The following is a 12152-nucleotide window of genomic DNA, read 5'->3' as shown; positions in this document are numbered from 1 at the left end:
AAGCTCGATTTTTTAAATGGGACCACTAGAGATAGCAGAGAGGTTGAACTTGGCTCTCTCCAGCAGTCCCATTGAAGGGAGTAGGACAGCGGTACCCATGTGCAAGAACTGCTGCCCCTGCCTCAGGATGTGTCAAGCCCCATTCTGGGCATCAGTGGGGGTCCCCGTGGTCGATTCCTCATCGATCTGAAATTACCCCTTTTATGGTCTGTTTTTACCATACATACTGAGGCTTGCAAACTTGTGTCATTACCGGACAAATGGACCAATTAAATAACCAACAATTACCTCTTTTTGTAAACGAACAGAAAATACAAATTACGCAGAATTAATTTCTTTTAAAATAGTTTATTTACAAGTTCCTTAACAAAAGTACACTTCTGGTTACACTGGAAGAATTGACTGAAAAAATGTACATTTCATGTTCATAATGATAAGCATTCATCCTATATACACAAGTCTTGTCACCACTGATACCAACATGTCCTCTATGTACCGCCGACCACAGATGTGGTCCTACAGGTATCCTACTGCAGTCTCGCATTCACAATGGTTTACGAAGTTACAGGAAGGAAATGATACACTTTTTCTAATTGCCATCAAATTTTAAAGCAGGTGACCATGAAAAAAATGGGCAAGCAACTAGAGTACAAAGGAAAACTAGTGCATGCTGGGTAGACATAATCCATCACGCTTGATGGACTATGGTACAACAACAACGCTCCAAGCGTCTCCAATTGGACGGAAGTTGCAGCTACTTTATAAAAGTTGATTTTCTATTCTGATAAAAAAGGGTCTCCGCATCAGGATTCTACTTCTAGGACTGAAGCGGCTGAATACGTCTTTGTCGCATTTACGCTTTACAAAGTCTTAAAAGCACCGACGCATCTACGGGATGTCATACGTACGATATTCTAAAATCGGCTCCGACCCCTTTATGGAGTCTGTTAGGTTTACAATCTGATAACAGCTGAAATAAAACATTAAAGCTTGCATCGGTATCAGTATTAAAAAAGTCACTGTTCTGTACGGATCGTAGTAAGTAATACTGCAGTAAAAAGTCGCATTTTAATCTATACAATAAAACAGGCAAAACCGGAGCCGGAGCCTCGCCGTGTCTAGATACAAATATATATAAATACAAGAAATGTTAGTAGAAATACATTAACTGGATGAGTATGGTTTGTGTAAATACAGGCTAAGGCAGCAAGTAGATGCAAATCAAGTCCATAGATGGTACATCGGGGAATCGATACGATGTGGCGACGACAAAACAAAAAGCTGTAGAATATAATTTAAAATAAAAATCTTACATTTTTAAGAAAATGAGAACATGAAGATGTAAACAAGTCGTTTCTTAGTTAAACAGTCATATTCACAAAATGTACTCGTTACATATTGCAAGGGTCTATACAATAGGAACTAACTTAGAAGTATACACTCGCCATTCCTTCTTTGCAGCTATTTTGGTGTGTGTGAGTGGTTAAATTGCGCTCCGCGTTAACAAGCTTGGAGGCAGCATTGCCCATAACCAGTGTTAGAGCTCTTCATCACTTACGTTGGGTACAGTCGGTCTAGTAGCAGTGCCCACCAACGTTGGGTACAGTCTGTCTAGTAGCGGCACCCACCAACGTTGGGTACAGCCGGTCTAGTAGCGGCACCCACCAACGTTGGGTACAGCCGGTCTAGTAGCGGCACCCACCAACATTGGGTACAGCCGGTCTAGTAGCGGCACCCACGAACAATGGGTACAGTCGAACTAGTAGCGGCACCCACTAACGTTGGGTACAGTCGAACTAGTAGCAGCACCCACCAACGTTGGGTACAGCCAATCTAGTAGCGGCACCCACCAACGTTGGGTACAGCCGGCCTAGTAGCGGCACCCACCAACGTTGGGTACAGCCGGTCTAGTAGCGGTACACACCAATGTTGGGTACAGTAGGCCTAGTAGTGGTTCCCACCAACGTTGGGTACAGTAGGCCTAGTAGCGGTTCCCACCAACGTTGGGTACAGTAGGCCTAGCAGTGGTACCCACCAACGTTGGGTACAGTCGGTCTAGTAGCGGCACCCACCCACGTTGGGTACAGCCGGTCTAGTAGCGGTACCCACCCACGTTGGGTACAGCCGGTCTAGTAACGACACCCACCCACGTTGGGTACAGCCGGTCTAGTAACGACACCAGCCAACGTTGGGTACAGTAGGCCTAGCAGTGGTACCCACCAACGTTGGGTACAGTCGGTCTAGCAGCTGTACCACTCACTTTATCAGTATCACTTCATTGAAGATGATGCAGTTGCATTAAATGGCAGCTATATAGGCTACATGATAAGAGTCAGATGCATATTAGGTACAATGAGTTCTTCAAATACATAAAAGAAAGAAAAAAAAGCACAATACCTTGATACAAGCTGTGACAAAAAGATACAAAAGTGCTTCAAGCAGAAGCATAAATGGAAGGAAGCAAACATAGGTTAGACCACTGGCCCTAATGATGGTTAGTCTGCTGGTTAGGCCGTCCAAACACAAATGTTCATGCAAAAAGTGACTGCGCACCATGCCACGGTCATGCAATGAGATCACTGCAAATAAATAGCAAGGAGAAAGGATTAACGGTATGAAGTGGAATATGACATCTACAACCCTCAATCCAACACAGGCTAAAAACACATTACATATTTCTATAGAGAAAGGAGGAGACAAAAGACAAATCTCTGTAGACGTTTGCTTGTGTTATTATATGGCTGAAGTCTTAAGGCTAGCGTGGAAGATAACAGTTTTGGTAGACAATCTTCATAACTGTGGAGGATCAACGACCCACGTAGAATGCAGTTTTCCCTTTTGTAACGGTAGCTTATAAGTGGTATGTCTGGTAACAGATCCCCTCTACACGCGTTCTGAAGCCCCTCAACACCACATCAGAAATGCTAAAAAGTGTTAAACAGCTAAAGAAAAAGGTTAATAAAAGCATAGAACAGCTTTACAGTCATTAATGATCAGCAGAATGGGCGGTAATGACTCCCGTTCCTTTCAGACCCCGATACGACTTCATTGACAAATCTCTACAGATGTGTTGGACTAAGGCCGGTTTCACATCCGCGGTGAAATCTCCGGTTGCAAGTACTGGAAGAAAAGGCGTTGCATGCATCACTTTCCCCCCTCCTAAAACCGGGCAACTGGGTGGAAAGTAAGCAGACTCAATTATAGTTAACGGAGTCAGTCTGGCGCTGTTCTGTTCCATCCAAGGACAAAACTGTTCTGCTGTGCGGATTCCCCTTTCCTGTTCCCAGAATGGAGCAGGAAATCAGAATCCCCAGTGCAAATGCGAAAGCACCCTGAGCCTGGGTGGTGGAGACCGTACTAGACTTGAGTACCAAAAATAACGGGAGCCATTGAAGACAAACAAGGGTCTAAGTTTAAAAAAAGAGGGGATGTGTCTGCAGAGGTATGTAGCCCAATCCACTTGTCAGAGGACAAGACAGATCCTCTTTAGGACATCAGGTAGCGCTCAAAACTGCATAACCATGCAACTATAAAGTATGCGACTGAATGCACTGCAAAAGCATATGACCGCTCGTGTGCCTTTCTCTATTCTTCACACCCGCATCTACTGTTCTGTCCACTTTACTGCCAGCCTACTCTGTAAGAAGCCCAAAAGGGTAGCATAAAGCGTAATACTGTTAGACATTGCTAAGGGAGGTCTGTTAGTCAACAACCCCATAAATATGTAATGCTTCAACTAAAAGAAGACTATTTTAATATTAGTACTAATTTTAGAAGATTGGTAATTAGTACTGCTATAATCAAAAAGAATTAGGACACTTATAAGCAATCCACCCACAGAATATGCAAATGAATTATCAAAGTCAATCACACATCCTGGGATATGTCAAACTTAAGCAGAAAATTTGATTACCAATTCAAAACAGGACAAACTGTTAATATCTTGTCTTGTAATGCTTTAGAACTGTGAATATGTGAGAACTTCTGCTGGAAGATTACACAACATGCACTCAAAGCAAGCACAAAGTAACACAATAGGACCATCGACTTAGGTACACAAGAACCATGAACGTTTCCCAGATCCAACCTCTGTGACAATACACTACAGTATGTGGCAAATCTGGGCAAGTTCCAGAAGGGACTTCTACTCCAGCAGTGTAGAACAATACACTGCAATACCCAGAAGTCGAAGGTCTACCACAGCCGCTCCCACTGACCTTCTTTTGACAGCCTATCAGCAAGAAGAGTTGTAAGCTTTGTGTAGATGTTTTCTTTAACCCTTTCCAATCCAGTTTCCCTGCCACTCACACGCTCCTCAGGTCTTAATTTATTTTGGGTGGGAAGTGCGTTGTGGATTCCTTAGAATTACTCAACAGAAACCCATAAAAATGACCTGTCATGATGATTTTATTAGCAATATTTTGCAAATTGAACGCGAGTTCTGAGTGTTTCACATCGGGAAGATCATTTGTAATAAATAATCTTGTAAATATATGTATATTGATATTACCTACATTTATATAATAGGATGATTAGTTTCTAATTTTTCTAATGATATCTATGTAACGCCGTGCCAAACAGAGGCATCCTATAGCTGCATACAATGTGTATAGCACGTTTCTAACACGGTGCAGGACAGAGCTCTGATGTCAAAGGCTGTTCAATATATGTATGTTACAGTATACAGGACAGAGCTCTGATGTGGGAGGTTGTTCTGCATAGGTATATTACAGCATACAGGACAGAGCTCTGATGTCGGAGGTTGTTCTGCATAGGTATATTACAGCATACAGGACAGAGCTCTGATGTCAGAGGCTGTTCAATATATGTATGTTACAGTATACAGGATAGAGCTCTGATGTCGGAGGACAACATCGGAGCTCTGTCCTGCACAGTGTTAGAAACATATTGGGCGAGGTCCGCCCCATCAGAACAATGCAGGGAAATCTTAATGTCGGAAGCTGTCCGACACTGGATTGGAAAGGGTTAAGTACTTATTACCAATCAATGTCAGACACAAATATGGTCCCTGAGGTAGCGATGCCACAGTGTGGGATTTCATCTGGGGATTACGTCACAAGTTCTGAATACAGCATTATGATGGAACCCCTGAAAGGAAACTAACAGAAGCATTCATTGTCGTTAGTGAGCCAGAAACCACAGTGTCTGAATCACTTTTTTAGTTATACGCGTTCCCTTCATTCCCATTCAGGGGTTCCATCGCAGTGTTGCTTTCGGCAGCACCTTTAAGCCTAAACCTGGCCAAAACATTTTATTCATTTTGTCTGTAACCAAGCCTGGCTTGTACACCAACTGTAGGCTGCGCTACCCAACCACCTGAAGGCAAACATGAGATAGCCATACTGGAGGGGGTGGATCCATAGCTATCAGTTTGAGCAGATACGCCGTATCATATTCTTCTGCCATGAGACATCGCCAATTAATGTCAATAGGTTGGTTTTAGAACTATATACACTGTAATGTAAGGCCAGGAACTGGGTGGGTTAGCATGGTCTTCAGAACGAAAACAGATCAACACTTGTGTTAGGACATATCCCGATGCCAAGAATGTATTAACACATTGTTGCGTCATGTGAAATATGTGCGTTAGGAGAGCATTGGCAGGCTTTATCCCTATTAGCTAATATACACCGTTGGGTCCAGAAGTATCTGACATGATTTCCATCATCTTGACTTTCATCACCTCAGTGGATTTAAGACAAAGTGTTAATATGTCATTGAAGTCAAGGGGTTTATCAGAAATATTGCATTAACAGTTGAGGGATTACAGCCATTGTAAATCGTTCTTACATTTTCAGACATACAGAAAAGTATTATTTTTGTAATTATTTATCTAATTACTTTTGATACGTCAATGGAAAAACTTCACATCCAATGACTGCCTGAAGTCTGGAACGCATGGACGCCCCTAATCCAGAGTTTCCTCCCATTGGATGATTTGCCGGGGCTTTACTACAGCCCCCATCAGTTGCTGCTCGTTTGCAGGTCTTTCTGCCTGCAGTTTTGTCTGCAGTAAGTAAAAAGCCGCTCAGTCAAGACTAGTCGGTGGACGGACCCGGCCACTGAAAAATAGCCCATGACTTTGAAGCTCTTGGTTTGCATCTGTGGCATACTTTGGGTCATTCCCATTTATACTGTTAGGCATTGCCCTACGATTTTAGCAGCATTTGACAAATCTAAAGCTCTGCACTCTTTAGAGGTCATCCTGCTGTATCCATCAACAGCCAGCAGTGACCCATCTCCATTAGCAGCCAAACCTGCCCGTGCCCAAATATTGCCTCCCCATTTGTGACAGTGTTCTTTTCCCATCATTCAGGTAAAAGTTAAATGTATACTATTAACGACCTATCTAGAGGCTATGCCATCAATAGCAGGTTGACAGGGGGTCTGTTACCTAGAGTCCCCTCTGATCAGCTGTTCTCTGGGCTGGTGTGCTCTTGTACTGACCTGATTCCACTGCAGTGGGCAAGCTTGGTATTTACAGGCAGTTTCCATTCACTTCAATGAAAAAACCTTGCTTGCAATACCAAGCCTGGCCACTGCAGTAGGAATGGAGCAGCCAGTTTCTTGCAGAAATCAGCTCAGTGAACAGCTGATTGGCAGGGGACCTGGGTGATGAAGCTCTGCCGATTTATTACTGATGGTCTATCCTGAGGGTAGTCCATCCATAGTTTACAGGTGGGCAAGCCCTTCAATCTTGTTACAGAGCTTAGGTGTTTTTTTCCCTTTACAACCCTGGATCACTAAACATATTTTCAAGTTACACCGTCACTACATATTAGTCTCACAGACTAACAAAATCAAAACTTCAATATTTTATTTACTTATCATAATTATTAGTGAAAAAGTAACTTATATGAAAGGACATTTATTACATTTACCTAAAAACTATCAAACTAAATAAACGTATCCCTTGCAGTCAATGCAAACCGAACAGTGTGTTCGCCACAAATGACCTCGCTGCAGGACTGCCGTAAGAACTTGGTCACCCTGTGCTTCTGGGATGGACGAACTGCGCAAATTTTGCATTTGTTTGGCTGTGCTTTGAGAAGTACCGGCACAACACTTTCAACAAATCTTTGATACTTGCTTTAATATCCCTCCTCAGTCACGGCATCGGAACGTTCCTGCACCCACGGCTCTGTGAGAGTAATGCTTAGTGATCTAGGGTTAAACAACGTTTCATCTGGCCATTCTATGTTCTGGAGTGTCACCAGTCATTTACACTTTGAATATGGAATGGTTATGTAAAAATGGCTGTAATTCCTCAAATGGTTAAGGTAATACTTATGTCAAGGGTCTGGTTCCCCACTACACTGTTCTTCCGGGCTCCAGTGATGACGTCATGTCAGAAAGTCATGTGACTGCTGCAGCCAATTACTGGCTGATCCCAAGTTACCATACAGCTGGTAATTGGCCGCAGCAATCACATGACCCTGTGATCTGACATAAATCGTGGTTCCCATAAGAAGAGTGCAGCAGGGGACTAGGAACACCATCAGAACAGCAGCTGGGGGGGGATCAGGTGAGCGATGACCTTTTAATGTATTTTTAACACAGGGATGAGCAGACTTCAATTTAGCCTTTTCTCAACAGCCTACCTCCTTTAAAGCTGAAAGCCTACTTCCAGCCCAACTCATGTAATGTTCTCCTTAAACATAAGGCTTCTAGACCTCATAATCCGCCCAATTTAGATATAAAATGTTATTTTATGCTGAGCATTCACCCTCAATTTCTCCTCCTCAACTGGTTATCAAAGTTTAAGATAGTTAATTAGTGGCTTAATTTTTATTTTTATTTTTTTAAAGCGAAGACTGAAACTTTTCATTGAAATCTAAAATATTCATATAGATGTGCAAACCAATTCTTCTCAGCCAAGTACTTTTGTTAAAGACTGGTGTATAAATGCCAATCTTAATAAATCTGCACCAATGTCTACAGTGGCTGTCGCCTCTACTTATGTTCCATTAGTATTTCGCTGGTAGGATCCAAAAAACACAATTGGGGAGATTAACGTGTCGGAGCTGGTTTTCTGGCATAAAAAAATAAATATATTATTGTAGACTTGACCCCCAAGCCATTTGCGTGGAGGTTTGTGAACGTTTTCCCGACTCATTGTTTTTCAAGAGTGGGTGGGGCCAAGTGAAAAAGAGCAGAAACAGTTTAACAAATTTGTGAATTTTAAAGACAGAAAACTATGCAAATTGTAAGCGCAAAGCTATACCTACCCATAGCCGGTATAATGTCAATTCCATTTCCTACAACTGCCTTCGTTCAGCCCTTGCGTGGTACCATGGGGTCTATTTGATCCCAGCCTTGTTTATTGCAGTCCTGCACTTTGAAACTGGTACCAAACAAAAGTTAAAGCCTGGTGTATGAAATGCCAGTCTACACCGCGGTCTATGGAGGCAGTGCCCTCTGCTTATATTACAGGGAACAGGTTGGATTTTTGCTGTGACACGTAATATATTCCTCAAGGAAATAAGTGACAACAGTGTGCGATATCGCCCATTTCCCTGCTGTGATGAAATAATTTACATGTTCAGCCAGTGGTCTTCTAAAGAAGTCTATGGGAAGTGATGGCTATACGCTTGGCGGCCGTTTCCTTATCTTCCATAGACTGGCTTCTGACAAGTGGGGTCTGTAGATATCTCAAGAGTTTGGATGAAGCTGATCCGTTACTTAAAGTCTAAATTTACAGAATCCTAGGTGTAGCTTCACTTTACAAAAGCAAACAATAACACGAAACACACAAAATAGAACCAAATGTATAAGTTACTTTAAAGTGCTACCTTACCGTTCATATAATAAACCAGTCACTGCCTACACCTAAACATTCAGAGTGGCACAAATTACCTTCATTCTATATCGTGAATTAATAAAGACATGCACATCCATGTTTTTCTTAATTTTGGACACTTAATATAAAGGATACCTCTCGCAAAGACAGAAGCCTTTAAATCAGGCACATTCACATTGTCCCAGTAGAGGAACATTAACCCTTTGCAATCCAATTTTGAATTCAGGGTTTCCTAGGGGGACTCTCTCTTTCTGTCATTATACAATGGCACCATTTGCTGGCTAGAGCCAGTACTGCAGTATGAGTATGTGACATGCTGGAGAGCCTCCCCCCCGACAACAGAGTGGCCAGTAATATACAGTAAGAATACCCTGCCAGACATCTTTCGCCATCATAGCTGTACAGGCTTCAATCAGAATGTTGGAAGACGTCAGACAGTGGATTGGAAAGGGTTAAGGGCTGAATCGCCACCCACTAGAGACAATATATATTCTATTAGGAGATAACGTGTGCTAGATTTTGGCCACTTAAATGGCACATCGTGGAGACTTTAAAGCCCTATTAGGATGCCAACAATTAGGCATGATGATTTACTTTCCCAGCCAACAGTCTGCCTGAAGAAACCCGTAATCAGCCAACGAGCGAGCAAATGCTTGTTCATTGAGCCGATCAGATACAAATGCTCACTAATCGGAAGCACATTCTCCTGTGTAAACCGGGATTGTGCTGTCGATAAATGCTATCCGTATGAAGATGAACAATCACATTAACGATCGTTTGGATGCAGACCGCCTGTACTCTGCCGCTCGTGTACGACAGCAAGGGGTGCCAATTCACATGCTATACGGTCAATCAGAGCTAGTTATAAAGGACAGAGAATGGGGCTATATAAAAAGGACCTTAAGACCCTAATAGATGATCTTAGTTAGTGCACCATGTTAAATCTGTGTGTTCTGCTGAAAGAATAGTGGATGAATGTAAATATACGGGATCAGACTGGCTCAAAAAGTAATTCTAAATGTATAAAATAGTGTAAGATAAAATTACATAAAAACACAGTCGAAAAGAAAAAAATAGGTATGTATGTGGTCAGACAGAGCATTCCAATAAGTTACCAAAGCAAAGTGCATCCTGTCAGCCCAGCCACTTGTAGCACCTAGGAGATATATACATGTTCCTGAAAATACAGATTGACATTCTGTGCGTACAAATGGCTTCTTTCAGGCAGTTTAAATCGATCACCCTTTAACGAGACAAGAGGCCATCTCTATGAAATGTAACCACATACTTGCAGGTATTAAAGAGGAGGGGGTGTGCAAATCAACAATTTAAGACATCCTGTGCCAATACCCATGAATGGTTTGGGAATGCAGCATGAGCACAGTGCATAGACCATAGTGGAAATCAGCTTCCTTCTTCTAAAACATGCTAAGACGTCTTGGCATCTGGTGCCCGGCACGGCACTGCTGCAAGTAGATGTTCTTTACAAGAAACCCTCCTGAAACTAATTTTGGAAGTCCATGAATTAAAAGTAAAAGTTACCCTCCCAGCATTATGGGGTTTGGGAACCATCCATACTCATGTAGCATAACGACATCACCTCCACCTTCAAAAGAGGTCACTGGTGGGGATCATTCAGAAGAGGACATAGTAAGACCAGCCAGATACAGGTTTCTTATTTTAAAACTCCCGAAAGAGAATCACATCGTCTTTACACGTCGTTATGGTGTAAAGCCATTTGGCACATTCAAAATAAAGGATTTTTTAGAAGAGACAAAAAAAAAAAAAAAACTAAAAAAAACGGAAGAGAAAAAAAACCAAAACACATAAAATCGGACACAAATATTAAAAAGAGAAGGAACAAAGTAAAAGCACAATGGTGACATTTCCTGAAATGCAGCTATGTGCAACACAAGGTTATGGTGCAGATTTCCTGGCATAAGCTTCTTCTACCTCGCTGTGGCCGGCTGTACATGCCCTGGGTAAGACCTTCTAGAACTCGTGGCTTGCCTCTGTCTTGCAAGGAATGACTGTCCTGAACCTGTACTTTGCAGTCTGTCTTCTGCAGCTTTTTTATGTAAGGTCATACCCTGAGAAGAAAAAAAATCATACAACGCATGAGGCATTAACAGGCACAAGGATACTCATCGCTCGCCCATAGGACCAAAGTGCCAGATAAAAAAAGAAGTCTGCCACTTGACCCCATGACATGGAAGGGGTTTCCAGGAGATTACCTCTGCAGAGCACATTTTTATTTTTACACTTACAGGCCTATATTTTGGGGCTGACAATTTCAGCAACAGGGTTGGATGAAAAATGATGTACTGTTTGTCTGCTGCAGCTTCTACATATCCCTGTATACAGATACTGCAGTCTAAGTCTCAGTAGGAGATCTATGAGTGGGGCTGGACCGAATGCTTGGCTTCCCTCTGCTGAATGTTCTTATCAGCTAATTTATGACCTCAAAGATGCGTTGTAGTGGTCCTAAATTAGCAGATAAGATGATGCAGGAGAGGAGAGAGCAGAGGTAAACGAATGGCCCTTTTACACGGGATGATGATGGTTCAGGTTCCCACGCTCCCGGGGAAATATGAACGATAGTTATCCCATGTAAATGTATGCAGAAGACGGAACGACGAGGCGCTAGTTGTAAGGAGGCAGTACTACTTCTGAGCACCTGTGTGCTTACTGTGGATGGAGGCAGGCGGGGGAAGAACGCTCACAGGCCCACTCCACCTCCATGCCCACAGCGGTGTGAGCGATACTAGCAATACTCGTTCCTGTGTAATGACACAAGAGTGAGCATCACTGGGACAAGTGTTGGGCATCGCCTGCCCAACAGCTCGTCCCACCTAAAAGGACCATAAGGCCGCCTGCACACGAGCTGATTTTTGCTGCAGAATCCGTGACAGGCATCCATAGAAAGTGGTTTCCGCAAGCGGAGAAAAAAAAATCACAGCATACTCCATTTTTGCACGGATGGCTTCCTTGAAGTCAATTCAAGTCGTTCGACCTGCAGCCCATCCCCAATTAACATTGCGGACAGGTCGCAGATTCCGCATCATCATCGCCTAGCAACGGTGCAGGGGCAAAAAATGTGATTAAATAAATTTGTACTGCGCATGTCAGACGATGGCTCACCGGGTCCATCCGCAGTACAGGTGAATAGGAGAAATGAGCGGTACGTGCGGACGCCTCTGCTGTCAGGGTTGGATTCTGCTGCGGGCTCCCGCTTGCGAAATCCGGCCCTCGCCCTGTGCAGGCGGCCTTAGTCTACACTCCTCGGGACAGGTCATCAATAGTTGATCAGCAGGGTCCCGCCGCTTGGGAT

At 43.1% G+C, this 12152-nt stretch overlaps 1 protein-coding gene across 2 annotated transcripts in view; it reads right to left on the bottom strand.

Moving 5' to 3' along the window:
* Positions 1–328: 328 nt before the first annotated feature.
* Positions 329–12152, bottom strand: part of HOOK3 (hook microtubule tethering protein 3) — a 70490-nt gene continuing 58666 nt past the window's right edge. For both annotated transcript variants that reach the window (XM_066604494.1, XM_066604495.1), the window contains one exon: positions 329–10911. In XM_066604494.1, coding sequence (XP_066460591.1) covers positions 10771–10911 — 141 coding nt within the window. In that variant the 3' untranslated portion in view covers positions 329–10770. The remainder of the gene's footprint in view (positions 10912–12152) is intronic.

Source organism: Eleutherodactylus coqui, chromosome 5 (assembly GCF_035609145.1).
Source record: "Eleutherodactylus coqui strain aEleCoq1 chromosome 5, aEleCoq1.hap1, whole genome shotgun sequence".
Taxonomy (NCBI): Eukaryota; Metazoa; Chordata; class Amphibia; order Anura; family Eleutherodactylidae; genus Eleutherodactylus; species Eleutherodactylus coqui.
Note: the sequence above shows the minus strand (reverse complement) of the source record. Positions and strands in the feature narration are given on the sequence as shown.